Source organism: Xiphophorus couchianus, chromosome 17 (assembly GCF_001444195.1).
Source record: "Xiphophorus couchianus chromosome 17, X_couchianus-1.0, whole genome shotgun sequence".
NCBI classification, from domain to species: Eukaryota; Metazoa; Chordata; class Actinopteri; order Cyprinodontiformes; family Poeciliidae; genus Xiphophorus; species Xiphophorus couchianus.
Window position 1 is genome coordinate 12,431,961 of NC_040244.1, and position 27,203 is coordinate 12,459,163.

General features: G+C 39.7%; 5 protein-coding genes, 1 long non-coding RNA gene and 2 pseudogenes across 8 annotated transcripts; 2 read left to right on the forward strand and 6 right to left on the reverse strand.

Moving 5' to 3' along the window:
• Window positions 1-185: 185 nt before the first annotated feature.
• LOC114161199 (CD209 antigen-like protein E) lies at window positions 186-2,347 on the reverse strand (annotated as a pseudogene).
• A 311-nt stretch (window positions 2,348-2,658) lies between these two features.
• On the reverse strand, window positions 2,659-5,287 carry LOC114161197 (low affinity immunoglobulin epsilon Fc receptor-like; annotated as a pseudogene).
• A 110-nt stretch (window positions 5,288-5,397) lies between these two features.
• Window positions 5,398-8,957, forward strand: LOC114161201 (uncharacterized). Its single transcript, XR_003598958.1, has 2 exons — window positions 5,398-5,554; window positions 8,510-8,957. It is a non-coding gene; the product is annotated as an uncharacterized LOC114161201 (long non-coding RNA).
• On the reverse strand, window positions 5,884-8,035 carry LOC114161198 (low affinity immunoglobulin epsilon Fc receptor-like). Its single transcript, XM_028044360.1, has 2 exons — window positions 7,819-8,035; window positions 5,884-7,035 (listed from the first exon to the last, which is right to left on the reverse strand). The coding sequence occupies exons 1-2, from the start codon at window positions 7,881-7,883 to the stop codon at window positions 5,994-5,996; spliced, it is 1,107 nt and encodes a 368-aa protein (XP_027900161.1). The 5' UTR covers window positions 7,884-8,035; the 3' UTR covers window positions 5,884-5,993.
• Window positions 8,934-13,249, reverse strand: LOC114161195 (low affinity immunoglobulin epsilon Fc receptor-like). Of its 2 annotated transcripts, none has more exons than XM_028044359.1 (2): window positions 13,138-13,249; window positions 8,934-10,086 (listed from the first exon to the last, which is right to left on the reverse strand). In XM_028044359.1, exons 1-2 carry the CDS (start codon window positions 13,140-13,142, stop codon window positions 9,045-9,047), a joined length of 1,047 nt encoding a protein of 348 aa, XP_027900160.1. In that variant the 5' UTR covers window positions 13,143-13,249; the 3' UTR covers window positions 8,934-9,044. The 2 variants fall into 2 exon arrangements, with proteins under 2 accessions (XP_027900160.1, XP_027900159.1); XM_028044358.1 differs by lacking the exon at window positions 13,138-13,249 and adding an exon at window positions 10,532-11,052.
• On the reverse strand, window positions 12,932-15,620 carry LOC114161194 (CD209 antigen-like protein B). Its single transcript, XM_028044357.1, has 2 exons — window positions 14,853-15,620; window positions 12,932-14,083 (listed from the first exon to the last, which is right to left on the reverse strand). Exons 1-2 carry the CDS (start codon window positions 14,915-14,917, stop codon window positions 13,042-13,044), a joined length of 1,107 nt encoding a protein of 368 aa, XP_027900158.1. The 5' UTR covers window positions 14,918-15,620; the 3' UTR covers window positions 12,932-13,041.
• A 608-nt stretch (window positions 15,621-16,228) lies between these two features.
• On the forward strand, window positions 16,229-18,828 carry LOC114161200 (achaete-scute homolog 4-like). The gene is made up of 2 exons (XM_028044362.1): window positions 16,229-16,448; window positions 16,556-18,828. Exon 2 carries the CDS (start codon window positions 16,581-16,583, stop codon window positions 17,088-17,090), a length of 510 nt encoding a protein of 169 aa, XP_027900163.1. The 5' UTR covers window positions 16,229-16,448; window positions 16,556-16,580; the 3' UTR covers window positions 17,091-18,828.
• A 1,806-nt stretch (window positions 18,829-20,634) lies between these two features.
• Window positions 20,635-26,130, reverse strand: LOC114161244 (suppressor APC domain-containing protein 1). 2 transcript variants are annotated; one of them, XM_028044438.1, is made up of 5 exons: window positions 25,970-26,130; window positions 25,166-25,867; window positions 22,497-22,664; window positions 20,947-21,093; window positions 20,635-20,856 (listed from the first exon to the last, which is right to left on the reverse strand). In XM_028044438.1, exons 2-5 carry the CDS (start codon window positions 25,262-25,264, stop codon window positions 20,767-20,769), a joined length of 504 nt encoding a protein of 167 aa, XP_027900239.1. In that variant the 5' UTR covers window positions 25,265-25,867; window positions 25,970-26,130; the 3' UTR covers window positions 20,635-20,766. The 2 variants fall into 2 exon arrangements, with proteins under 2 accessions (XP_027900239.1, XP_027900238.1); XM_028044437.1 differs by lacking the exon at window positions 25,970-26,130 and having other exon boundaries at window positions 25,166-25,931.
• Between the last annotated feature and the right edge of the window lie 1,073 nt (window positions 26,131-27,203).

The following is a 27,203-nucleotide window of genomic DNA, read 5'->3' on the forward strand; positions in this document are numbered from 1 at the left end:
TAATCTCAAACTGTTGTTCTCTTTTACTTCCTATTAACAGTAAATAGCCTGTTGTTCCACTAGATGGCGCCATTCGGTTTAAATATGGTTAGGATATTAAACTTTGCAACTCTGATAGCTTAGAAGGTTTGAAAACGTATAAATATAACTAATAAAAATCTGCATAATTGTAGAGAAACTTGCAAAACCACGTTTCCACCTTTTATTTAGTTTTAACCACACATTTCAATTTTTTATTATGTTCTGATTTTATGGGAAAAGACCAACACAAAGTAGTAGCTTTGCACATTACAGACAGAAGTTGACACATAGGTCTCTCAGACTGGTGGGAGAGAATCTGTGAACAATGGTTTAAGTCTTGGCACACACTCTGAATTATCAAGACAAAACGGTCTTTTTCAGATTCTAAACAAGTTTTATTCCAAGATTGACATGTTCATAAAAGCAAACGCATCCGCACAGCATGATGTTGCCCTCACAACATTTCAGTCTTTCTGATCTGACTATCTTCTTTCTCTGGTTTAGAACAGGACTTCTTCCATCCTAGGCCAAAATCAGGGCATCAGTCTCACAGAGGTAGTTACGTTTCCCAAAACAAATAATGTCATCCTAGCTGTTCATCCAGCCCTCAATTCCCACCTCATCCGGCGGTAGAATGGACACGCAGTCCTGACGGGACTCATCAGTGTCCCAGGCAGCTTTGGTGTTGTTGGGTTTGCCAGGTCTCCAGTATACGACATCATATTTGAGTTTGTCTCCACTGACCCAGAAGAAGCTTCCTTCCTTTAACCATGTCCTCCAGCCCGATCCACGCTGAGTGGAACGTACTGTTGGGATTTTCCATTTTAAACTGGAACGTCATGTTTGTCAGGAACGCCTGGTCTGCGGCGTCCAGGACGACAGCTACTGTAGGTCCCCCTTGTAGTCGAGGCAATCCCTGCGAGCATTTTCCCAGGTCTTCTCCACATTGGACAGGAGGAAGCAATGGGAAGCGTGCTCCCTCCACCCCGGCAGGCATCTGGAGCACTGCAGCGTGGTCCGGTTGCAAAGATTCCAGATGTAGTCGAGCCACTTGGAGGACAGGAGTTTTTGTAGTTTCTCGGCATTGCTCACTGCAAACTGTATCTGCTCTAGTCTCGTCCCCGTGTCTTTATTGTTGACAAACTCGCGAATGAAGATTGATGTCAGTATGGCATGGAGCCCGCTCAAAATTCCGATCAGAACAAGATAACAGTTGGGTTTCCCGTTCCTGTTAGAGATGCTGCTCGTTAGGTCCCCAGATGCATGGACACGTTCTGAAGGTGAGCTGTTAGCAGACATGACAACAAACAAAAAACAGGGAATCAAGTTCATCCCGATGTAGTTAAACTACCTAAAGCTGCAGTGCCCTTAAAATATTTCCACATTTTGCCACAAAATGACAATGTGATATATATCAACACAAATCTCTTCGTGAAGTGGAGAGGAAGTAAAAACAACTGGTCTAAATAGTGCAAATAAAAAGTAGCTCTTAAATTTCCAATCCCAGACCTTTGGAATAATTCTGCAGCCCAGACAGACTATTTTACATTTTGCATCTTAACCAGCTAATATAATAAATCAATATATCTGCGGTTCCTTCATCAATATCCGGTAATTTCATCCTTACCTGGAAAGACTTGTGCCATTTCATAATACGTGAGCAATGACATGGCAATGGTCTGTTGACTTTGGCAGCATACATTTGACTGGGTGATTTTAAAAGGACAAAAATTTTCATGTTTTAAAAGAAAACAAGGCAGTATGGTTTCCATGGCAATCTCTCCATGCCAGTTCTAGGAATCCTGCTGCTGAATCATTGGAAAAACAAAACAAAAAAACCCCCAACATTACTTTGAGTTCTGGTGAATTCAAATAACACATAAGATGTGCTACTTGATAATCACAATTTTGAATAAAGATGAGTAAATACAGTCAGTTTTCAATGGAGAAAAAAAAGCTATCCAAACCAACCTGAGTCTACATGAAAACGTCAGCCATCTTGTTAAAGCACAAAACTGCAAGTAAGCCAAACTGAGGCTCTGAGGTGAAAATATAGACATATTTAGTAAACCAGAATGCACTCAAGTGAGCCCCACTGTCGGATTAAAAGTACCATTTGAAGATAATCTATAAGCAAGTACTGAGCTTTCCATGAAGCCCACATTTTTGTATTAAACATGTTTCTTTAATGGTCTGATTTAATATTCTAACTTCAAATGTCACGTTTTCATTGAAAAAGAGTGACAGGCAGATATGATGAATCTCGCCATGGGGAAAATTTACATGTCGCAGCAGCTAAGAACAAACCATTTAAAATGTAAAAGAAAAGCTATAGCACCATCTAAAGTCGTCAGATAATTTCAAAAACAGTAGAAATCAAAGTCCCTGGCATCTATTTAGTCTGGAAAGGGTCACAAAATCAAATCAAACCAGTTTCTTTCTCACCTTAATTTGTCTTAAAATGGGAAAGACTGAAAAGTTACTCTATCCAAACTATCTGTAGTTTGAAACCTTTTATACAATTATACATCATATACAATTACAATGTTTTATTTTATACAATTATACATTTTATACAATTTTTCTGTTATGACTTGGATAATTAGCTGTAAATGTGAAGGTTTTAATCCTTTTTTGTAATGCAATGGTTTATAGAAACTTTCAACTTTTCTAACTTCCTGTATCCGGTAGCTGTGCTGAAGTGCAAACACCAGCTTCCTTACCAGGAACAGTTAGCTGGGATTCGGTTGCAGGTCTGTTTTTTTTTCTTTTGCTTCTTCTGTAATTTTAGATTTTCTTAGAGTATAGAATGATTTTTTTTATCTCCATCTACCATCTCATTACTCCATCCCATCGCCACAGCATGATGCTGCCCCCACAATCTTTCACTCAGAGTTCAGAGTTTTGTGCTTTTTTATCAAGAAAGGTACATTTCAGACTCTCTGACCCGACTATTTCCTCCCACATGTGTCTTGTGGCCAGATTAAAACAGGACTTCTTCCATCCTAGGTCAAAATCAGGGCATCAGTCTCACAGATGTAGTGACGTTTCCCAAGACAAGTAATGTCATCCCAGCTGTTCATCCAGCCCTCAGGTCCCACCTCATCTGGTGGTAGAATGGACACGCAGTCCTGACCGGCTTGCTCAGTGTCCCAGGCAGCTACGGCGTTGTTGGGCTCGCCAGGTCTCCAGTATATGACATCCGGTTTGATTCTCTCTCCATTGACCCAGATGTGGTCTCCTTCCTTGACGATGTCCTGCAGCCCGATCCACGCTGAGTGGAAGTTCATGCCAGGATTTGCTTTTTTAAACTGGAACGTCAGGTTCGTCAGGAACGCCTGGTCTGCGGCATTCAGGACGACAGCTAGGTCCCCTTTGTAGTTGCGGCAATAGACGCGAGCATTTTCCCAGGTCTTCTCTACATTGGACAGGAGGAAGCACCGGGAAGCGTGCTCCGTTCACCCCGGCAGGCAGCGGGAGCACTGCAGCGTGGTCCGGTCACAACGATTCCAGATGTAGTCAAGATGCTTGGAGGACAGGATCGAACGCTGTTTCTTGTTCTCCAGCTCCGTAAGCTGGTCATTTTTCTGGGTAGACTTAATTTGGGCCGTCAGCTGCTTAACTTTCCTCTCAACCTTTTCTTTAGATTTTAAAGCGTTGCTCAAAACCCCATGCAGGCTGATGACTTTCTTCTCCAGCTGGGTATAATTGCACGGATGTTCGAGCAACAGCCGTTCATACTCCGCCATCAGAATGGAGAAGTTTGTGTTGGTTAAGTTCAGCTGTTCTGAAATCCTGCTTTTCTCCTCTAGCAGCTTCTTGGTGTTGCTTTTCATCTCCTCTTTGACCTTCTCTATACTCGTTATCACGTTTTGCTTGGTGTTCCACTCGATGATGATGATTAATACCACCATGGCGAGGATCCCGCTCAGAATTCCGATCAAAACAAGATGCCAGATGGGTTTCAGTATCCTCTTAAGCTCGACGATGGTAGCACTTTTGTTCTCAGGTTTATGTTCAGGTTCTGAGGTCCTGTAGGTACCAGACCTGACATCAAATACAAAAAGAGAACCAAGCTCACTCAGATGTAGCTAAACAAACTAGCGTAAAGTTGCAATGCCCTCAGAAATGTTCCACATTTTGAAACATAATGACCCTAAGCATATTTTAATGAGACAGACCAGGGGTGTGAAACTCATTTTCAATTTGGGCCACATTTGGATGTTCTCAAGATGCCAAAATGCATTGATAAGATCCCTTAAAAACTTTTACCATATTAATAAACAGCTGCCTCTGCATAACATCTTTTCACATTGATCAGTCTTCAGATTCCATGATTGTTTTTGATTTTTTTTAATGAGTTTAGAGTTATAAGTAATTCAAACTAAATGCTTTTGACTATTTTTGTGGAGAATTTGCAATAAACTCACAGCTATGCATTAGCGTAAAAACCAAACAAACAAACAAAAAAAAAAACAATGCGGGGATTTGCTGATTTTTGCGTCAATTTTCGCTATTCCGAAAAATTGGAGGGAATGATGGATACAATTTCACATCTGGAGTCTATAAGGCCACATAAAAAGATAAGGCGGGCCTGATTTGGCCCTGGGGCCTCGAGTTTGACACATGTTTACTAGACCAACAAAAATCAGTTCAGGGGAAGGAAAAAGGTACTTAGTCTAAATGGTGTAAATAAAAACTAGTTCTTACATTTCCAATCCCAGGTTTCTTAAACATCAATTTTGCAACCCAGAGTAATGTATTGACAGTTACATTTTACTCTAACTTATAAACTAATATATCTGCAATTCCTTCATAAATGTCCAGTAAATCCTTCCTTACCTTGGACTCCTAAAATCGGTTCTTAGATATGTGAGTAAATGTATGATCCTGTCTTCAAACGACATTTCTTCTTCACACACTCAGCAGATTGTTGGCCTGCTGACTTTGGCAGATACATTTGACACCAGGTGGTTTAGAAGTCCGAATGTCTTAAATGAAAACAAGTAAGTCTGGGTTTCTTCTGGTTTCCATGGCAATTCACCATGGCAACTATAAGGAATCCGGCAAACTGCTGAATTATTGGAAAAAAAAAAATATTTCTTTTTCATTAGTTGTGTATTTAAATAACAAAAATGTGCACAAGAGGTTTTCAAATGCTGAATTTCATCCAGTTTAACCTGACCTTATGTAAAAATGTCATCCATCTTGTTAAAACACAAATTAACTGCAGTTGAACAATTTTTAGAAAGCTGAGCTCAATTTCGCAAGACAAACTCAGGCCAGATTATAACCATACATGAAGATATATAGTCATATTCCATAAATAAATAAATTAGTGATTTAAGATTTTAGATCATTCGGGCATCTAAAGTCCAAATGACTTTAGATGGGCACAAAATCTTAGCTCATTTGTGACCAAATGATCTAAAACTTTACATAATTTGCCTTTAGTTTGCAACACAACATAAAGATAACTAATGCAATACATTTTGTACATTTTTTTCTGGGATAATTAGTTGTAAATATTAAGGTTTGGTTGCAGATCTGTTGTTGGTAATTGTGTATTCCCACATTTGTACATCAGACATACCAACAGCAACATTTCTGTATTGTTAATTAAGGGGAGTAAAAAAATTTTGAGTAATAAATTGAACAGTCATCTGCATACTGTGTGAACCATACAGGTCCCAATGTATAACCTAACTAACAATTCTTAAAATTAATTTGTTCTCTTTTACTTCTTCTGTAATTTTAGATTTTCTTAGAGTATAGAATGATTTTTTTTATCTCCATCTACCATCTCATTACTCCATCCCATCGCCACAGCATGATGCTGCCCCCACAATCTTTCACTCAGAGTTCAGAGTTTTGTGCTTTTTTATCAAGAAAGGTACATTTCAGACTCTCTGACCCGACTATTTCCTCCCACATGTGTCTTGTGGCCAGATTAAAACAGGACTTCTTCCATCCTAGGTCAAAATCAGGGCATCAGTCTCACAGATGTAGTGACGTTTCCCAACACAAGTAATGTCATCCCAGCTGTCCAACCAGCCCTTAGGTCCCACCGCCACTGGTGGTAGAATGGACACGCAGTCCTGACCGGCTTGCTCAGTGTCCCAGGCAGCTACGGCGTTGTTGGGCTCGCCAGGTCTCCAGTATATGACATCCGGTTTGATTCTCTCTCCATTGACCCAGATGTGGTCTCCTTCCTTGACCATGTCCTGCAGCCCGATCCACGCTGAGTGGAAGGTCATGCCAGGATTTGCCTTTGTAAACTGGAATGTCAGGTTCGTCAGGAACGCCTGGTCTGCGGCGTTCAGGACGACAGCTAGGTCCCCTTTGTAGTTGCGGCACTCGATGCGAGCATTTTCCCATTTCTCGTCCAAGTTGGACAGGAGGAAGCAACGGGAAGCGTGCTCCTTCCACCCCGGCAGGCAGCGGGAGCACTGCAGCGTGGTCCGGTTACAAAGATCCCAAATGTAGTCAAGATACTTGGAGGACAGGATCGAACGCTGTTTCTTGTTCTCCAGCTCCGTAAGCTGGTCATTTTTCTGGGTAGACTTAATTTGGGACGTCAACTGGTTGACTTTCCCCTCAACCTTTTCTTTAGTTTTTAAAGCGTTGCTCAAAACCTTATGCAGGCTGATAATTTTCTTCTCCAGCTGGGTATAATTGCACGGATGTTCGAGCAACAGCCGTTCATACTCCGCCATCAGAATGGAGAAGTTTGTGTTGGTTAAGTTCAGCTGTTCTGAAATCCTGCTTTTCTCCTCTAGCAGCTTCTCGGTGTTGCTCTTCATCTCCTCTTTGACCTTCTCTAGACTCGTTATCACGTTTTGCTTGGTGTTCCACTCGATGATGATGATTAATACCACCATGATGAGGATCCCGCTCAGAATTCCGATCAAAACAAGATGCCAGATGGGTTTCAGTATCTTCTTTAGCTCGACTATGGCAGCATTTTTGTTCTCAGGTTTATGTTCAGGTTCTGAGGTCCTGTAGGTACCAGACCTGACAACAAATACAAAAAGAGAACCAAGCTCACTCAGATGTAGCTAAACAAACTAGCGTAAAGTTGCAATGCCCTCAGAAATGTTCCACATTTTGAAACATAATGACCCTAAGCATATTTTAATGAGACAGACCAGGGGTGTGAAACTCATTTTCAATTTGGGCCACATTTGGATGTTCTCAAGATGCCAAAATGCATTGATAAGACCCCTTAAAAACTTTTACCATATTAATAAACAGCTGCCTCTGCATAACATCTTTTCACATTGATCAGTCTTCGGATTCCGTGATTGTTTCTGTGATTTTTTTTTTGAGTTTGGAGTTATAAGTAATGTAAACTAAACGCTTTTGACTATTTTTGTGGAGAATTTGCAATAAACTCACAGCTATGCTTAGCGCAAAAAAACCTCCCAAAAACAATGCGGGGATTTGCTGACTTTTGCGTGAATTTTCGCTATTGCGAAAAATTGGAGGGAATGATGGATACAATTTCACATTTGGAGTCTATAAGGCCACATAAGAAGATAAGGCGGGCCTGATTTGGCCCTGGGTCCTCGAGTTTGACACATGTTTTCTAGACCAACAAAAATCAGTTCAGGGGAAGGAAAAAGGTGCTTAGTCTAAATGGTGTAAATAAAAACTAGTTCTTACATTTCCAATCCCAGGTTTCTTAAACATCAATTTTGCAACCCAGAATAATGTATTGACAGTTACATTTTACTCTAACTTATAAACTAATATATCTGCAATTCCTTCATAAATGTCCAGTAAATCCTTCCTTACCTTGGACTCCTAAAATCGGTTCTTAGATATGTGAGTAAATGTATGATCCTGTCTTCAAACGACATTTCTTCTTCACACACTCAGCAGATTGTTGGCCTGCTGACTTTGGCAGATACATTTGACACCAGGTGGTTTAGAAGTCCGAATGTCTTAAATGAAAACAAGTAAGTCTGGGTTTCTTCTGGTTTCCATGGCAATTCACCATGGCAACTATAAGGAATCCGGCAAACTGCTGAATTATTGCAAAAAAAATATATTTCTTTTTCATTAGTTGTGTATTTAAATAACAAAAATGTGCACAAGAGGTTTTCAAATGCTGAATTTCATCCAGTTTAACCTGACCTTATGTAAAAATGTCATCCATCTTGTTAAAACACAAATTAACTGCAGTTGAACAATTTTTAGAAAGCTGAGCTCAATTTCGCAAGACAAACTCAGGCCAGATTATAACCAGACATGAAGATATATAGTCATATTCAATAAATAAATAAATTAGTGATTTAAGATTTTAGGTCATTTGGGCATCTAAAGTCCAAATGACTTTAGATGGGCACAAAATCTTAGCTCATTTGTGACCAAATGATCTAAAACTTTACATAATTTGCCTTTAGTTTGCAACACAACATAAAGATAACTAATGCAATACATTTTGTACATTTTTTTTCTGGGATAATTAGTTGTAAATATTAAGGTTAATTGGTGTTTCAACTTTTCTAACTTCCTGTATCCGGTAACTGTGCTGTAGTGCAAACACTAGCTTCCTGATCAGGAACAGTTAGCTGGGATTTGGTTGCAGATCTGTTGTTGGTAATTGTGTATTCCCACATTTGTACATCAGACATACCAACAGCAACATTTCTGTATTGTTAATTAAGGGGAGTAAAAAAAAAATTTGAGTAATAAATTGAACAGTCATCTGCATACTGTGTGAACCATACAGGTCCCAATGTATAACCTAACTAACAATTCTTAAAATTAATTTGTTCTCTTTTACTTCTTCTGTAATTTTAGATTTTCTTAGAGTATAGAATGATTTTTTTTATCTCCATCTACCATCTCATTACTCCATCCCATCGCCACAGCATGATGCTGCCCCCACAATCTTTCACTCAGAGTTCAGAGTTTTGTGCTTTTTTTAACAAGAAAGGTACATTTCAGACTCTCTGACCCAACTATTTCCTCCCACATGTGTCTTGTGGCCAGATTAAAACAGGACTTCTTCCATCCTAGGTCAAAATCAGGGCATCAGTCTCACAGATGTAGTGACGTTTCCCAAGACAAGTAATGTCATCCCAGCTGTTCATCCAGCCCTCAGGTCCCACCTCATCTGGTGGTAGAATGGACACGCAGTCCTCACCAGCTTGCTCAGTGTCCCCGGCAGCTTTGGCGTTGTTGGGCTCGCCAGGTCTCCAGTATTTGACATCCCATGTGATTCGCTCTCCATTGACCCAGAAGTGGACTCCTTCCTTGACCATGTCCTGCAGCCCGATCCACGCTGAGTGGAAGTTCATGCCGGGATTTGCCTTCTTAAACTGGAACGTCAGGTTCGTCAGGAACGCCTGGTCTGCGGCGTTCAGGACAACAGCTAGGTCCCCTTTGTAGTTGCGGCAATAGACGCGAGCATTTTCCCAGGTCTTCTCTACATTGGACAGAAGGAAGCACCGGGAAGCGTGCTCCGTCCACCCCGGCAGGCAGCGGGAGCACTGCAGCGTGGTCCGGTCACAAAGATCCCAGATGTAGTCAAGATACTTGGAGGACAGGATCGAACGCTGTTTCTTGTTCTCCAGCTCCGTAAGCTGGTATTTATTCTGGGTAGACTTTAGTTGGGACGTCAACTGGTTGACTTTCCTGAGAGCCTGTTCTTTAGCTATTAAAGCATTGCTCAAGAAACCATTCAGCGTGTTGATTTCCCGCTCCAGCAAGGTAAGATTGCAAGGAATTCTGCCCAACAGCCGTTCATACTCCGCCACCAGAATGGAGAAGTTTGTGTTGGTTAAGTTCAGCTGTTCTGAAATCCTGCTTTTCTCCTCTAGCAGCTTCTCGGTGTTGCTTTTCATCTCCTCTTTGACCTTCTCTATACTCATTCTCATGTTTTGCTTGGTGTTCCACTCGATGATGATGATTAATACCACCATGGCGAGGATCCCGCTCAGAATTCCGATCAAAACAAGATGCCAGATGGGTTTCAGTATCCTCTTAAGCTCGACGATGGTAGCACTTTTGTTCTCAGGTCCATGTTCAGTTACTGAGGTCCTGTAGGTACCAGACCTGACAACAAATACAAAAAGAGAACCAAGCTCACTCAGATGTAGCTAAACAAACTAGCGTAAAGTTGCAATGCCCTCAGAAATGTTCCCATTTGCTGACTTTTGCGTGATCTTTCGCTATTCCGAAAAATTGGAGGGAATGATGGATACAATTTCACATTTGGAGTCTATAAGGCCACATTAAAAGATAAGGCGAGCCAAATTTGGCCCTGGGTCCTCGAGTTTGACACATGTTTATTAGACCAACAAAAATCAGTTCAGGGGAAGGAAAAAGGTACTTAGTCTAAATGGTGTAAATAAAAACTAGTTCTTACATTTCCAATCCCAGGTTTCTTAAACATCAATTTTGCAACCCAGAATACTGTATTGACAGTTACATTTTACTCTAACTTATAAACTAATATATCTGCAATTCCTTCATAAATGTCCAGTAAATCCTTCCTTACCTTGGACTCCTAAAATCGGTTCTTAGATATGTGAGTAAATGTATGATCCTGTCTTCAAACGACATTTCTTCTTCACACACTCAGCAGATTGTTGGCCTGCTGACTTTGGCAGATACATTTGACACCAGGTGGTTTAGAAGTCCGAATGTCTTAAATGAAAACAAGTAAGTCTGGGTTTCTTCTGGTTTCCATGGCAATTCACCATGGCAACTATAAGGAATCCGGCAAACTGCTGAATTATTGGAAAAAAAAAAATATTTCTTTTTCATTAGTTGTGTATTTAAATAACAAAAATGTGCACAAGAGGTTTTCAAATGCTGAATTTCATCCAGTTTAACCTGACCTTATGTAAAAATGTCATCCATCTTGTTAAAACACAAATTAACTGCAGTTGAACAATTTTTAGAAAGCTGAGCTCAATTTCGCAAGACAAACTCAGGCCAGATTATAACCATACATGAAGATATATAGTCATAGGCCTGTCGCGATAAACGTAAATCAATTAATCGTACGATAAATTAAAACTATCGACGTCATTTTAATTATCGGCATTATCGTCTCTTCCGGCCTTTTTCTCTTTCTGTTGATGACACCGAATGAAAAAAGGCTCAACTCCGGTGTTCTCCTCTGACTCCTCCCTTCCTCATTTCCTTAGTGTAAAGCCCAGCACACTGCACGATCTTAGAGCTGTCAGCCGATTGTCGGCCCATTTTCAAACCTGACAGGTCACACATTAGCCGACAGAAATCCTAGGTATAACGGTTCGATCGGGTTCGTTCCTGCCGTGTGGTGTCCAACAATGGGCACAAAATAATGGCTACTAGTCCAGTGAACTAATTTTAAAACCAGGCATTAATCAATGCTTTACTACAATCTACCTGCAATGCATGTGGCTAGTGTCAGTGTAAAGTCCTGACTGACAGAAAATCATTAGAACCTATTTATGTCACGAAGAACAGCTGAAAAGTTACCGGGTTTATCAACTGCGGTAGCAATTTCACTCCAACTCCTCCTCTTGTCATTTCTATATTCTTTGCATGTTGAATAAACATTAATGTTATTTTCACATATCATCTCCGATGTCGCTGGACTTCGGGTTGCGCCGTGTCAGCTGTTTGGGATTCCCCTCAGTAAGTTCCCCTCAGAAAACACAGAGGAGAATCCGCGCTTTCTGATTGGCTATCTGTCACATTCAACAGGCTACGTTAAGATCCCAGTCGGAGAAAACCCCTGATTTGGATCGGAGCGGCAACGACGATACAAACCACACAATCTTAGAAAGACCAACGTGCTAAGATTGTCATAAGGGGAAAAATAGGAGCAAAAAATCATGTAGTGTGAATTATTGCATCAGGTAGTGGATGTGCCCATCTTCTCTATTTAAATCTAATTATTACTGAAGGGCAACATAATATACAGATTTCATAATCTTTTGGTTGAATGCAGTATTTATTTCCACTTTGGCTTTATGTTGTTTAGGGTTTTTTTTTTTCAAGTGAGTTTTTTGTTAATGGAGACTGAGAATCCATTTTATTTTTGTTTTTGGTTGTGTTGTTTATTTTGTTTATCAGCTCAAGTGTTTAGTGTTCTTTTGAAAATAAAGTGTATCTATCTTTGGCAAGAAATCGCATGCATTATTACGTCATTTCCATTAAATCAGTGTAAAAAGATCTTCAAACAATATTATCGTTTATTGCAATAATTTTTGAGACAATTAATCGTTGAGCAAAATTTGCTATCGTGACAGGCCTATATAGTCATATTCAATAAATAAATAAATTAGTGATTTAAGATTTTAGATCATTTGGGCATCTAAAGTCCAAATGACTTTAGATGGGCACAAAATCTTAGCTCATTTGTGACCAAATGATCTAAAACTTTACATAATTTGCCTTTAGTTTGCAACACAACATAAAGATAACTAATGCAATACATTTTGTACATTTTTTTTCTGGGATAATTAGTTGTAAATATTAAGGTTAATTGGTGTTTCAACTTTTCTAACTTCCTGTATCCGGGAACTGTGCTGTAGTGCAAACACTAGCTTCCTGATCAGGAACAGTTAGCTGGGATTTGGTTGCAGATCGGTTGTTGGTAATTGTGTATTCCCACATTTGTACATCAGACATACCAACAGCAACATTTCTGTATTGTTAATTAAGGGGAGTAAAAAAATTTTGAGTAATAAATTGAACAGTCATCTGCATACTGTGTGAACCATACAGGTCCCAATGTATAACCTAACTAACAATTCTTAAAATTAATTTGTTCTCTTTTACTTCTTCTGTAATTTTAGATTTTCTTAGAGTATAGAATGATTTTTTTTATCTCCATCTACCATCTCATTACTCCATCCCATCGCCACAGCATGATGCTGCCCCCACAATCTTTCACTCAGAGTTCAGAGTTTTGTGCTTTTTTAACAAGAAAGATACATTTCAGACTCTCTGACCCGACTATTTCCTCCCACATGTGTCTTGTGGCCAGATTAAAACAGGACTTCTTCCATCCTAGGTCAAAATCAGGGCATCAGTCTCACAGATGTAGTGACGTTTCCCAAGACAAGTAATGTCATCCCAGCTGTTCATCCAGCCCTCAGGTCCCACCTCATCTGGTGGTAGAATGGACACGCAGTCCTGACCGGCTTGCTCAGTGTCCCCGGCAGCTACGGCGTTGTTGGGCTCGTCAGGTCTCCAGTATATGACATCCCATTTGATTCGCTCTCCATTGACCCAGAAGTGGACTCCTTCCTTGACCATGTCCTGCAGCCCGATCCACCCTGAGTGGAAGTTCATGCCGGGATTTGTCTTTGTAAACTGGAACGTCAGGTTCGTCAGGAACGCCTGGTCTGCGGCGTTCAGGACGACAGCTAGGTCCCCTTTGTAGTTGAGGCAATCGACGCGAGCATCTTCCCAGGTCTTCTCTACATTGGACAGGAGGAAGCACCGGGAAGCGTGCTCCGTCCACCCCGGCAGGCAGCGGGAGCACTGCAGCGTGGTCCGGTCACAACGATTCCAGATGTAGTCGAGCCGCTTGGACGACAGGATCGAACGCTGTTTCTTGTTCTCCAGCTCCGTAAGCTGGTATTTATTCTGGGTAGACTTTAGTTGGGACGTCAACTGGTTGACTTTCCTGAAAGCCTGTTCTTTAGCTATTAAAGCATTGCTCAAGACCCCATTCAGCCTGTTGATTTCCCGCTCCAGCAAGGTAAGATTGCAAGGAATTCTGCCCAACAGCCGTTCATACTCCGCCACCAGAATGGAGAAGTTTGTGTTGGTTAAGTTCAGCTGTTCTGAAATCCTGCTTTTCTCCTCTAGCAGCTTCTCGGTGTTGCTTTTCATCTCCTCTTTGACCTTCTCTATACTCGTTATCACGTTTTGCTTGGTGTTCCACTCGATGATGATGATTAAAACCACCATGGCGAGGATCCCGCTCAGAATTCCGATCAAAACAAGATGCCAGATGGGTTTCAGTATCCTCTTAAGCTCGACGATGGTAGCACTTTTGTTCTCAGGTCCATGTTCAGTTACTGAGGTCCTGTAGGTACCAGACCTGACAACAAATACAAAAAGAGAACCAAGCTCACTCAGATGTAGCTAAACAAACTAGCGTAAAGTTGCAATGCCCTCAGAAATGTTCCACATTTTGAAACATAATGACCCTAAGCATATTTTAATGAGACAGACCAGGGGTGTGAAACTCATTTTCAATTTGGGCCACATTTGGATGTTCTCAAGATGCCAAAATGCATTGATAAGATCCCTTAAAAACTTTTACCATATTAATAAACAGCTGCCTCTGCATTTGATAAATATTCAACATTTTTTCACATTGTTCACATTCGGATTCCATGATTGCTTTTGTGATTTTTTAATTATTTTGGAGTTACCAGTCATTTAAACTAAATGCTTTTGACTATTTTTGTGGAGAATTTGCAATAAACTCAAAAAGACAAAAAGAAAAAAAAACAATGCAGAGATTTGCTGATTTTTGCATGAATTTGAATTGGAGGGAATGATGGATACAATTTCACATCTGGAGTCTATAAGGCCACATTAAAAGATAAGGCGGGCCTGATTTGGCCCTGGGGCCTCGAGTTTGACACATGTTTACTAGACCAACAAAAATCAGTTCAGGGGAAGGAAAAAGGTACTTAGTCTAAATGGTGTAAATAAAAACTAGTTCTTACATTTCCAATCCCAGGTTTCTTAAACATCAATTTTGCAACCCAGAATAATGTATTGACAGTTACATTTTACTCTAACTTATAAACTAATATATCTGCAATTCCTTCATAAATGTCCAGTAAATCCTTCCTTACCTTGGACTCCTAAAATCGGTTCTTAGATATGTGAGTAAATGTATGATCCTGTCTTCAAACGACATTTCTTCTTCACACACTCAGCAGATTGTTGGCCTGCTGACTTTGGCAGATACATTTGACACCAGGTGGTTTAGAAGTCCGAATGTCTTAAATGAAAACAAGTAAGTCTGGGTTTCTTCTGGTTTCCATGGCAATTCACCATGGCAACTATAAGGAATCCGGCAAACTGCTGAATTATTGCAAAAAAAATATATTTCTTTTTCATTAGTTGTGTATTTAAATAACAAAAATGTGCACAAGAGGTTTTCAAATGCTGAATTTCATCCAGTTTAACCTGACCTTATGTAAAAATGTCATCCATCTTGTTAAAACACAAATTAACTGCAGTTGAACAATTTTTAGAAAGCTGAGCTCAATTTCGCAAGACAAACTCAGGCCAGATTATAACCAGACATGAAGATATATAGTCATATTCAATAAATAAATAAATTAGTGATTTAAGATTTTAGATCATTCGGGCATCTAAAGTCCAAATGACTTTAGATGGGCACAAAATCTTAGCTCATTTGTGACCAAATGATCTAAAACTTTACATAATTTGCCTTTAGTTTGCAACACAACATAAAGATAACTAATGCAATACATTTTGTACATTTTTTTCTGGGATAATTAGTTGTAAATATTAAGGTTTATTGGCATTTCAACTTTTCTAACTTCCTCTAACCAGTAGCTGTGCTGCAGTGCAAACACTAGCTTCCTGACCAGGAACAGTTAGCTGAGATTCGGTTGAAGGTTTATTGTTGTTATTTTTATATTCAAGTATTTCTACATCAAGGATACCAACACCTCAGCATATTAAGTTAACCTGTTTAATGTGGGTTTCTTTTTTTTTTTTTTTTTAAAAAAGAAGCTAAAAATAGTTTCAGTAACAAATCTGACAATCATCTGCATATTGTGTGAACAATACAGATGCCAATCTTTAAAAACTCAAACTTTAAAAGCAATTAGGTTAAAATGTTTATTTTTTATTTAGTCTTTATTTATTTAGAGTTGCCATAAAAAACAAATGTTTTAACTTCTAGATACAGCTGAAAAATGTCATAAATGCGCTATGATGTATTTTTTATTTTCTTGCTGTGTTTTTGTCTTTTTTTGTAGTTAGTTTTAGATTTTCTTGTATCATGTTGGCATCGAGTAAGTATTTTACACAAGGAAAATAATTTGCTATCAATTGTATTTTTAATTTATATTTTACAGATTAGACTCTGGGTTGAAAACAGTCTTTAGAGGTTATTTTTGAGCTTAAAAAAAACTGTGACAAACTTATCTGTCATCTCAAAGTATACCCACATCTTATGAACGATAAGGTTTGTTGTTTTCTCCTTTGCGGTGAGAGTTACTTCCCACCGAGCGGAAGGAAGGACATGTTTTGTAGTTTTATCTCGATCCAAGACCGTCTCCGCCACATATCACACCCCTATAGGCTAAGCGCCTCAGAGCTCTCCAGCAAGAACCAGGCTGTTTCTGTCCCTTCATCCATCAGCAGGAAACTTTTCCTGAAAAGCGTTGGACAGATGAGGAGAGTCTGACCGGGTGAGAAATTAGCCTTTGGAAAAAGAAAAAAAGAAATCCTCGCATTAACTCACCTGAATTATCCGTGTTTTTCTGTTCATCACAAATTCTTGTTTTTTTTTTTCCAGAAATACATCTCATAATAAGGAGTTAATGGAGAATATCTTTGTGCCTCCGCTGGCTCTCCGCGGGATCTCCGTGAACGGCGGCTCCGCGCGCCACAAGGATGCGCTCCGGCTGGGGATGCCCTTCCACATCGACGCCGCCTACTTCGGCCAGGGGTTCCCCTGCGGGCGGTTGCCGTGCTTCCCCTTCCCGGCGCCCTTCGGCGTGTGCGAGTACTCCTCCTTCGAGCCCGCGTTCATCCAGAAGCGGAACGAGCGCGAGCGGCACCGCGTGCGCTGCGTCAACGAGGGGTACGCGCGCCTCAGAGAGCACCTGCCGCAGGAGTTTGAGGACAAGCGGCTCAGTAAAGTGGAGACGCTGCGAGCGGCCATTGACTACATCAAGCACCTGCAGGGCCTGCTGGACGCGGACGTCTCCCGGATGGAGATGTCGTTCAATGAGGCGCGCGACTGCGAGGCTCTGCGGCGAAGGACGGAGTGCGGAAGTGACGGAGAGTCCAAAGCTAGCATGAGCGACAGCGGGGACAATGTTTACTGAAGACTTCCACAAACTAAAGTATAGTTTAGGTAAAGGGATAAAAAAAAAGTGTTGAAATTACTTTAATCTGACAAAAACGGGAAAAAAATATATCTCAAAACTGAATACATTTATTCAGTTGAGAAAAATAAAATAGGTTTTAATAATATCACTCAAGATGTGCAACACGTCCACAGCATGACAGATACTTCACCTTATTTTATGCTGAGCATGAATTGAATAACATGGCATAAATAATAATGAAAAAATACTTTGTGAGATTTCAGGGGCAGCAGTATTTGTGTTTTTCTTGTTTTACGAAGCAAGTAAATGTATTCAAATTTAAATTTAGGTTTAGAAAAATCTTATGCAACTGGAATTTATATACACAACTGTCCACTGAACTTCTCTAAATGTCGTCTAAAATCTGTTTAAAGTAAAACCTTTCTTTATTTACGTAGGCTGTCACATTACCAGGGAATGCCTGGTAGAGTAACAAAAAATAAAAACTATATGCAGATGTATTATGGCAGTGACTTGTCCAATATGTCAAAAGAGGCCTTGGCAAATAGTTAACAAAAACAATCAAAACAAAACTAATTATTAGTAGGCTATCCCTTGTAAATTTTAAAATATGCATAAAATTTTATAGTGTATATCTCATTAAAAAATGTTTATTTTTTGATAGGATTGAGACAATATAATGAGGTAAACAAAAATTATTTTATTACAGTTTAAAACATGACATGTTGAAAATTATTTTTAACCCCCTAATAGTGAGAAATATTTTTCCATGTTTAGCTGGCATTTTTTATTTATTTAACTTTGGGGATGAGGTCCAAGTCCAAACCTTCTTACCATCAACTTAATTTTTTATCTCCCTTCACAGTTTCTCTGTCAATTTCATGTGACTTTGACTTTGAAATATCAATATAATTTACAGTCAGGTGTTCAGATTAAAAGTTTTCTTTAGACTTCAATCCGTCAGGGCCTAACTGTGCAATTATGTCAACATCACAACAGAAAAACAAAGAAATTAATATTTTGCGTAGGCTGAAAAATAAACAAATAATAACCTAATGCTAATTGCAAACGTTTGTTCAAATTCAGCTAACACTGTTTTTGTAATATAAAAAAATTATTCCACACAAGAAGGTGGTGCATTTAATCTTCTGAGCAAACTTTAAATTAAAAAAAAAAGTAGGAAAGACGATGCTTTGTCTCTAAGCAGTGCAAAATGTAACTAGAGAGTAAAAGACAAAAAGAGTTAAGATAAAAGTTTTACACTAAATGATTCTTAATGTTAATTTGTAAGCTTCTTGTTTAATAACGGCTAAATTTGATGGTGTCAAATTATATCTTCAAATTTTGATCAGACATTAATTGAACGTTGTAAGAATTAAGAGCTGTTGTAAGTGTTGTGGTTGAGAAACTTTACATCTTGTAGCAAGAGTTTAAGTTTGCATCCACCTACAGTTGGCTTAGCTACAGCACTGGTGCTAAATCAACTGTGAAACAAGTTGAGCTCGTTTCCGTGCCACTTAGGTAGAACATATTTACTAATGTTTTATGCTTTAGTCATAAACCAAAAGATGCAAATGCAAAAGGGAAATGATCATAAAACTCTGTAAGAAATGTGAACTGATCTAGTACATTATTAAAATTGGGGGGAACTTGTGCGTGATTTTTATCTGGCAATAAATTACTTCGAGTCAGAAATAGTGATCCATATCTGCTAAAATAAATGTCAAAAAACCAATTATTTTCTTGTTTTTGCTAGTTTTTAACACCTTATTTATGTTCAAATGTGGTTCAGAAAATTTGAACGGACCAAATAGACACGACTTTCATCATCTTTGTTTGAACTACATTGTTATTTTCTTTGCCACTGAGAGAAAACTGACATCGTTTGATTTATATGGGACTGCATATAAATCCTTGTGCTGAAATCCCAATCCAACACCGGCAAAAATAACTATACCTGTTCAATTTCCTCACATTTTGTGAATTTAGTGCATTAATATCAATTTTTTGTGACAGACCATCTCTATCTCTGACTCTTTCTTTCGAGTTGGTGTGGTCTTGAAAGGTGAACCTCCGAGCATTGACCTGTGTTTAGCTCCATATTCTCCTGTCTGATTCTCACTACTGTAGTGCCAGACCCACCGTTTTTTGAAAGAGTAAACAAAACCGTTAATGCAAGTAAAAGGAATTAGGAAAGACCAGCAGAGTGCAGCTCAAGTGAACCGTGCTGTTATGGAACAGCGGCATTGACAGCCTGGAAGCGTGACTATCCCTCACCAAAGGTGTTTGGCAGCGCTGTGTACGAATTAGACCCAGTAATTAGCGGAGTGCTGGTAGCCCCAGGCTTGACGGTTCAACGGTGCTCTGAAGACCGAAAGCATGAAGCTACTTAAAGGCAAGCCTCCGTCATAATGGATGTTTTTGTTTCCGGATGTGCAATAAGTTGATTGTAATCTGGTTCCTGCCCCGATTTCTTTCTTTCAGGAGGCGCTTCTTTTACATTGCATAGTTTGAGCAGGAGTATTTGGTTTAGTTCCACTTTTTTTTTTTTTGCATCAAGTTATGTCACAGACTGTACAAAAAAAAAAAAAAAAGATTAATCAAAGTGCTCTTCTCATGCTTGTACAATCAGAGTACAGCAGCGGCGATCTGATCAACCTATCCAAACAGAGGCAGCGACAAAGAGCCACCATAAGCCTTGATGTCAACAAACACTCAGGGAAGATGAGAAGTTGATGGAAAAATTTCGATATGAAAAGCTAAAAATAAAAAACAGTCATGTCTGTGCATGGAGCTACTGTCGAAATGGGCAAACAGATGCTGACTCTGATTAGACATCACCATCCGTCTAAAGGCCATAAACAATCCAACCTTCCTTTCCTGTGCGCACAAAGCTACAGTTGTGCTACGCACCAGAGAAAATTCCTGCAAACGCTAAAGATGACTGCATGCGATAAGGTTTTATCGGTTGCTGTAAGATCAGTGTGGGACCACCAGAGGAGGTTCCTGCGACGTGTCCGGACAGGGAGCCCTCATGTGGGGACGGAAACGGAAGAACTGGGACCCAAAATGATGCAGGGTACTCTCTACACCTCAGGTAAACAAAAGAAAAAAAACAGTACACCGGTTTGGTGATACCGCGTACTAAAAATGACAGAGTCAGCTGCAAAGAAGGTAATTTTATTCCCCCACCCCCGAAACTACATGAATGGGGAGCAAGATTGAAAAGAATTGAGATTACACTGAAGACATCACAGGAACATGGGATGGCTATGATGAGATCAATAAACACTAAATAACAGAGCTAAGTGGGGAAAATACACAAATAACTCAAAACACGGGATCCAAAATACAGAAGTCAGGAAAAAGTTAATCACAAAGTGAGTTGGATCATGAGAAACAGCTGTAAAACCAGATTTCATACTGTAGGGTTTGGCTTTTATAAATTGTGAGTGACTCACTGGTGAATTTTGCCAACAACATGTCAGGCAAGAAAACCCGTTGGCCAAGATTAGGATGTTGAAAAGAATACCAGAAAAAAAAGAGTAGGTAGAATTTATAGCAATTTATTCATTTAAATATAGATTTATATATTTACAAATGACTAAGCGCCTCAGAATGAGTCGATCTGGGAGGCGACGGTGTGCGGATCATCTCATTTGAATTCAGGCACTCAGCAGAATTGCAGATCCTCCAGCTCATCAAGGAGAGCCTCCTTTTCCAGCTCCAACACGGAGATCCGACGGTTCTTCTCACTCACCTTCTACGAGAGGATTTATTTTGAACTTGGTGTGAGAGCATGGACTGAGGAATTGAGAGAAAGGAGCTAAAACTTATTCAGCTTTATATTTACCTGAGTCAGTACCGTGTTTCGCCAGCGGAGGTCACTGTCCGCCAGTGGATCACAGAGACAGGGATTGCTGCTGACGTTGGGTTCACTCATTATAAAGCCGAGGGAGCCGTTAACCTGCTGGATGTGTGTGGGGAGGCAGGACCGAGCCTACAGAGAAACAAACACTTCACCACAATTAAAGAGAATAGACCTTATAATGTAAACGATGTAGTTATGAAATAATTAGTGAACGTTTCGGATGATGAGTTCCTAAATGCAAACGTGCACAATTAAATTTGTTTTGATGCAACATCATAATTTCCAAACTTGCTTTCTCTTATCTTGAATAGCTATCTTGATAGACAGCTATCCATCTAGCAATCCGGCTAGCTATCCATCTAGCTATCCGGCTGGCTATCTCTCTAGCTATCCGTATAGCTATCTGCCTAGCTATACATCTAGCTATCCGGCTGGCTATCTGTCTAGCTATCCGGCTATCTATCCGTCTAGCTATCTGGCTAGATATATACATCTAGCTATCTGGCTAGATATATACATCTAGCTATCTGGCATGCTACTCATCTAGCTATCCGACTAGCTATCCATCTAGCTATCTGGCTAGATATCCATCTAACTATCCGGCTGGCTATCTGGCTAGCTATCCGTCTAGCTATCCGTCTAGCTATCCGCCTAGCTATCTGGCTAGCTATCCGTCTAGCTATCTGGTTAGCTATCCATCTAGCTATCTGGTTAGCTATCCATCTAGCTATCCGTCTAGCTATCCATCTAGCTATCCGTCTAGCTATCTGGCTAGCTATCCGTCTAGCTATCCGTCTAGCTATCCGTCTAGCTATCCGTCTAGCTATCCGGCTAGCTATCCGGCTAGCTATCCGGCTAGCTATCCGCCTAGCTATCCGCCTAGCTATCTGCCTAGCTATCCGGCTAGCTATCCGGCTAGCTATCCGGCTAGCTATCCGGCTAGCTATCTGTCTAGTTATCTGGCTAGCTATCTGGTTAGCTATCCATCTAGCTATCTGGTTAGCTATCCAAGTTACACTTTTAACACGAGGTTTTTGCAGTAGTCCAGAAGCTTTTGGTGCATGTTTTTGCTGGTTATGCAAAAACATATTATTTTATTATTAAATTCTGTTATTTCTTAACAGAATTTAATAGGTTTCCTTGTTTTTAAAGCGTACTATGTAAATTTTTAAAAGGATTAAAATTCTTTGACTGCTTCAGCCAAAGAATTTCAGTCAGTTTCTCGGAACACACAAATGTCTCTAAGTTTCAACCATAAATCTGTTGATCTTAAGTTAAGCCATAAGAGTTTTGAGATAGTCCCTCATCATTGTTTTATTATTTTCTTCAGTGCTAGTTTAGCTCAATTGTTGTCTCATCTGATCAAGACATTTGGGCTTGTCCGTGTGGGCAGCTGGACAAGCCGGGTGATAGTTTTTGTTTTTCTAACAACGTCTTTCCAATGCTATACATGAAACGAAAAATAAATGTCCAGTTCATTCTCAGGCCGACTCATCCACCGTTTGTTTTCTCAACAGCGCATGACCCTGTACCTCTGCTGCACGTTTGTGGTAAGCGCCGGTTCTGTATCTGGTCTCGACGCACCGCAGAGCCCTGTTCTCCCCGAGCCGCTGGAAGTACCACAGCCGACCCTTCTCCAGAACCTCCAGACCCGACCACAGAGCATCCTTCTCCTGTTCCAAGTCCTTCATCCGCTTAATCTAGTAGAAAGAAAAATCAAAATGTAGAAACTCTTCATTTGGATGGCAGTTCTACTACAAATTTCATGAACAGTAATCAGAACCACACTATTATTCTTACTTCCAGTGGTACTGGAGTGTTTGGTAGAAAAAGATTCAAATATATATCACAAAAGATAATGAACTGATGTACAACGTACTGAGGTCACTTTAATATTTAAAAAGTAATTAAAACTATGACGAAACATCAGAAAATATGAACAATAGTAACAACGTAAGCACATCTGAAAATATTGAGTCTCCCCAATTGTACAGACGTCTAAATGAGGAACTTTGCAGAACAAACGGGACGTGCGGGGATTTGTCACTCAGACAAATTACGCCAAAATGGAAATGCTGGCTGATGATAGCAGGAAAAAAAATGAATAAACATGACGAATCATCAGAATCAGGAACATATCAGCTGCCTCAAAGAATGGCCGTAAATTTGTAGGCAAAAAAAACCAACAACATAAAACTGTCTATTAAATTAGATTTTAGGGATATTAATAAAATTACTGACACCAATTCAAAATCCTCTTGTAATTACGGCATGGTGAAAAGCCAAAATTTTAAGCTTTTCCTTTCAGTCCAAAGTTTATAGGAGCAATAATACGTTACAATATGGACTCGGGTCTAAAGGAGCAAAATTACAGGCTCAGAATGTACCAGAAAAATAGGAGCTTTTACAATGATAATCACTTGTGTCCTACAAATGCTAAATAATAAAGTTTTTACATATATAGACAAACACCAATCACACTCAGAGCAGCCTTGTGCAAAAAACCTTCATCATAACGTTACATCACGCTAAAATAAGGTTTTATTTCACAGATTTGGCTCCAGGCACACATGCTGATGTATTTATGGACACACACACAGAAAAGTAAATAAATCAATGGAGGTTTCAAGGACAGTTCGCTGTTGGCCACTGTGGTCCTATAATGGCAGCAGTGTGTTTTTGCTCCAAACAATCGATACATAACTTTAGGTTTTGCCGATGTTCTGTCACTTCCCATAATAATGGATTGAATTTGTCTCATAATCATGCTTGAGGGTCCAGCATTAGGTTAGACCCAATGGATTCTTATTTTATATGAGACTGAACTTCTTGGGAAATCCTTAAAATACTATTCCCCCCCCCCACAAAAAATACATCCAAAGTGATAAAAATACCCAAGCCCTTTAAATCCTCAGGGCCAGTGCCGTTGCCATAACAGTTGCTAGAGTCCATCCCTGTCTGGACTGGCTCCAAAGTTTCAGCGTTCGCCAGCTTTTCAAACCAGTTCCTAACGAGAAGAGCAAGTGTTACTAACCTAAAGTAACTGGGTGAGATTTAGGGTGTTTTCTGTACTGCAACAAGTTCAACTTGAATCCTTCCAGAGAGGAGGACCCACATGCAGCAACAAGGACGTGGACAACTCAGTCATAAAACTAGAGTAAAGCTAACGCTACCACCAAAGGTAGATATGAAGCTAACTATCACACAAAGCTAACTGTCTCACTTAGTTTGAGCAGCCAAAACTATGCCTTTCTAGCTAACTCTTCCATATTTACATTTAGCTTATTTGTATGCTTTAAATACATAGATTTGAAAACACCGACGACACCAATCAGAAGGTAAATATAGAGGAAAGATTTGAAGAAGTTTACCGGGAAGATTTTGAAGCAAACAACACTACTGGACTTTAAAAACATAAATCTGACACATTCTTTCTCTCATTATTGTGACATTTAGCAAATACAAACTATTTGAGTAATTCTAACTAAAATGGCTAGATTTTAGTTAGAGAAACTAACAAGAATTAGTTTTTAGCTCTAAAACAAAAGCAATTTGACTTCAGTTAGTCAGAAGAAAATGTTTGCTTGTCTTTTTATTCAGTGTCAATGACAATAAACTTCTGGTTTCAACTTTATGCATTTCATGTGTTGTTGAATTTCTTTGAGTCACGGCGTGGAGTGCTGCTTTTTGAAATCTTAGCCTACTTCGTGTCGTCAGACAGGCGCTGTTTAAGTGATTTCTTGATTCTGCAGTTCAAGCAATGATCAGACCTGGGTGTGGCTAGTACAGCTGATCCAAAACAATGTGATTAATTACAATGAATTCAACAGTAAAATGATTTTAGTTTGACAACACTGCATTTAGCATTTATTAAGATTATATTTGTCTGAAATGGGTAAAAAAGAAATGCATTCACAGAAGTTATTTATCCATAATCAGGACCCTATATGAGTTTAAAGGCGAACTAACATCTTGTAGCCACTCTTGAAGCGTACGTGACAGCTGCTTCTCCAGAAAGACATATAGTTAGATAATATGTGCTAAATTCCAAGCTTCGGGAAAAAGTCAAGAAAATGTACCGCAGCCAAATGCATCAACTTTGTGACACTTTTATGGACTCCAGAGGAAGTAAATTGTGATCTAGTTATCACGTCTGACCATAAAACACACACGGAGACAACATACACATACAGGCCCTCACCCATAGGTAGAAGCGAAGGGCCTCCTGGCTGTGAAGGCTGGTCCTCAGTGGGATGATGACTACGGTGTAGGAGCCAGAGGCGGAGAGACGACAGGCCATGGAGAGGAGGTCACGAACTGAGGGCTACCCCATACAGCTGCCTGCACCTCCTACAACAAACCACTGAGCTACACTGGTTTGTTTCAGAGAAAGAGTGAGTGTGTGTTTGCTTGAGAGACACACACACACACAGAGAAAAAGAGAGAGTGAGAGAGAAAGAGAGAGAGAGAGAGGGGAAAAAGCAGAAGGACGCACAGGCACCATGGCGCCCCGAGGACGAGGTAAATTCCTCATGTCACTGCTATGACTGGTTCATCAGCAGGGTGGAGAGCGCCCGAGCGAATGCAACAGAAAACACAACAGTATAAAAAATATAAAAATTAGAGCAGGAAACATGAAAGGTGGCAGATTTCTAAGGGTGTGGACTGGCGTGGTTTGGAGCCTCAGTGTCACTCCTGGATTTAAATCAAAACTCCACTGAGGCTGGAAAACGAGTCTGGGTCTCTTGTATCCGTCTTCCTCTGTTTAAGGACTGGCAGACGTTTCCAAGTATCGCATGAAGCATTCCCGCGTCAGTGCTGCTGAACGAAAACAGCACATGTAACTGGTTTCTTATTTTAATGCGCCTTCTGTCCCGACATGCTTCCAGGAATGCGACACAACCTGAGGAGGAAAAGGGTACAGAATAAAACATGTAGATACTGTATATGTTTATATTGTTTTGAACATGAACTCAGAACAGAAAGTACAGAAGATTTTACTCACCTGCAATAACGTCTGAGGATGAAACAACAACAAAAAACCTGTTTCTTATTGGTGGCTGAAGTGGGATTTGACCGACAGTTTCCTCGACTCTTCATAGTTCATTTAGTTCATACCGTCATGATACCATTACACGATTCCTGCAGATTTGTCCACATCCCAAAGATGCTCTGTTGGAGTGACACGTTCAAGCAAAATTAGCAATTTAAGGTAAGGAGCAACTAAAATATTTTAAATATCTTTTTGCACTAGTTTGTAATCTCGGAATAGTTTAAAATAACATCTGAAGAGTGTTATTTTAACAAGAATAAACACAACAGTCACAAGACTGCCAAGTATCCATGCGTTCCCTGCTTTTCACCCATTGACCCCTGCGGAAAAGCACCAGCGCCCCCTGCTGGATGTGGATGTCAAGCTGCTTCATGTTAATCAGTGGATGTTGATCTGTACATCTGAAAACACTCAAATTACAAGAATGTTCACTTCATCTTCCAAATAAGCTGTACATTCAGCATTAAGTACGTTTAATGATACAAAGGTTGAGGTTGAGCCAGTTTCTACTGACAGTAAAACATGTTAACACATTTCTCTTTTTGCAGGGCGTTCCACTATTACACACAGTTTACTGCAAATAAATTTTAATCGTCTCTGAAATTTTATAGGCAATTTTGAGTCCGTTAAAGCTGCAGCTCTGGCTGTCAACCAGCAGGGGGAGCAGTGGGCCTGCTTGTTGAAGGCAGCAAACTTCCACAGCGGCTGTTTTCTAAAGGAATGTAAAGGCTATGACTTCTGTGAAACGCCAGGTGGCGCAACACAGCCAGAACACAGTTGGGTTGAACCTCTCTGGTCAGACCAGATAGTTTTCAAAACGTGCTTAGATGTGAAAATATACAAAATTAAAGCAATAATAAAAATAAAAAAAAGATAAAAAATTTCAACTTCACATACAGACACTTACCATTTAGACTTATTGAAATCACCTTCACTGTTTGTTACATTACAGGTACCATTTTGTTTCCTTTATTTTATGGGGAAAATCAGCAAATAGTAACATTTTATTCTAAAAAAAAATCAAAAACAAAAACAATCTACAAAGTGTATTCATCCCTTCATGACTTTTGTAGAACTTCTTACCAGCTGAAATAGATTGAATCTCATCTACTCTTTTTTTTTTTTTTGCAAAACAGCTCAAGCACAGATTTGAAATCAAATTTACATCTGGACTTTGACTAGGCCA

Coding starts and splice junctions, on each gene's coding strand:
- LOC114161200 (XM_028044362.1), top strand. CDS start 16,581: ATGGAGAATATCTTTGTGCCTCCGCTGGCTCTCCGCGGGATCTCCGTG.
- LOC114161194 (XM_028044357.1), bottom strand. CDS start 14,917: ATGTCGTTTGAAGACAGGATCATACATTTACTCACATATCTAAGAACC. Junction 14,084..14,852: donor ACCGATTTTAGGAGTCCAAG/GTAAGGAAGGAT, acceptor ATTTGTTGTCAG/GTCTGGTACCTACAGGACCT.
- LOC114161244 (XM_028044438.1), bottom strand. CDS start 25,264: ATGGCCTGTCGTCTCTCCGCCTCTGGCTCCTACACCGTAGTCATCATC. Junction 22,665..25,165: donor CCCTTCGCTTCTACCTATGG/GTGAGGGCCTGT, acceptor TCTTTCTACTAG/ATTAAGCGGATGAAGGACTT. Junction 20,857..20,946: donor GAAACACGGTACTGACTCAG/GTAAATATAAAG, acceptor ATCCTCTCGTAG/AAGGTGAGTGAGAAGAACCG.
- LOC114161195 (XM_028044358.1), bottom strand. CDS start 10,596: ATGTCGTTTGAAGACAGGATCATACATTTACTCACATATCTAAGAACC. Junction 10,087..10,531: donor ACCGATTTTAGGAGTCCAAG/GTAAGGAAGGAT, acceptor ATTTGTTGTCAG/GTCTGGTACCTACAGGACCT.
- LOC114161198 (XM_028044360.1), bottom strand. CDS start 7,883: ATGTCGTTTGAAGACAGGATCATACATTTACTCACATATCTAAGAACC. Junction 7,036..7,818: donor ACCGATTTTAGGAGTCCAAG/GTAAGGAAGGAT, acceptor ATTTGTTGTCAG/GTCTGGTACCTACAGGACCT.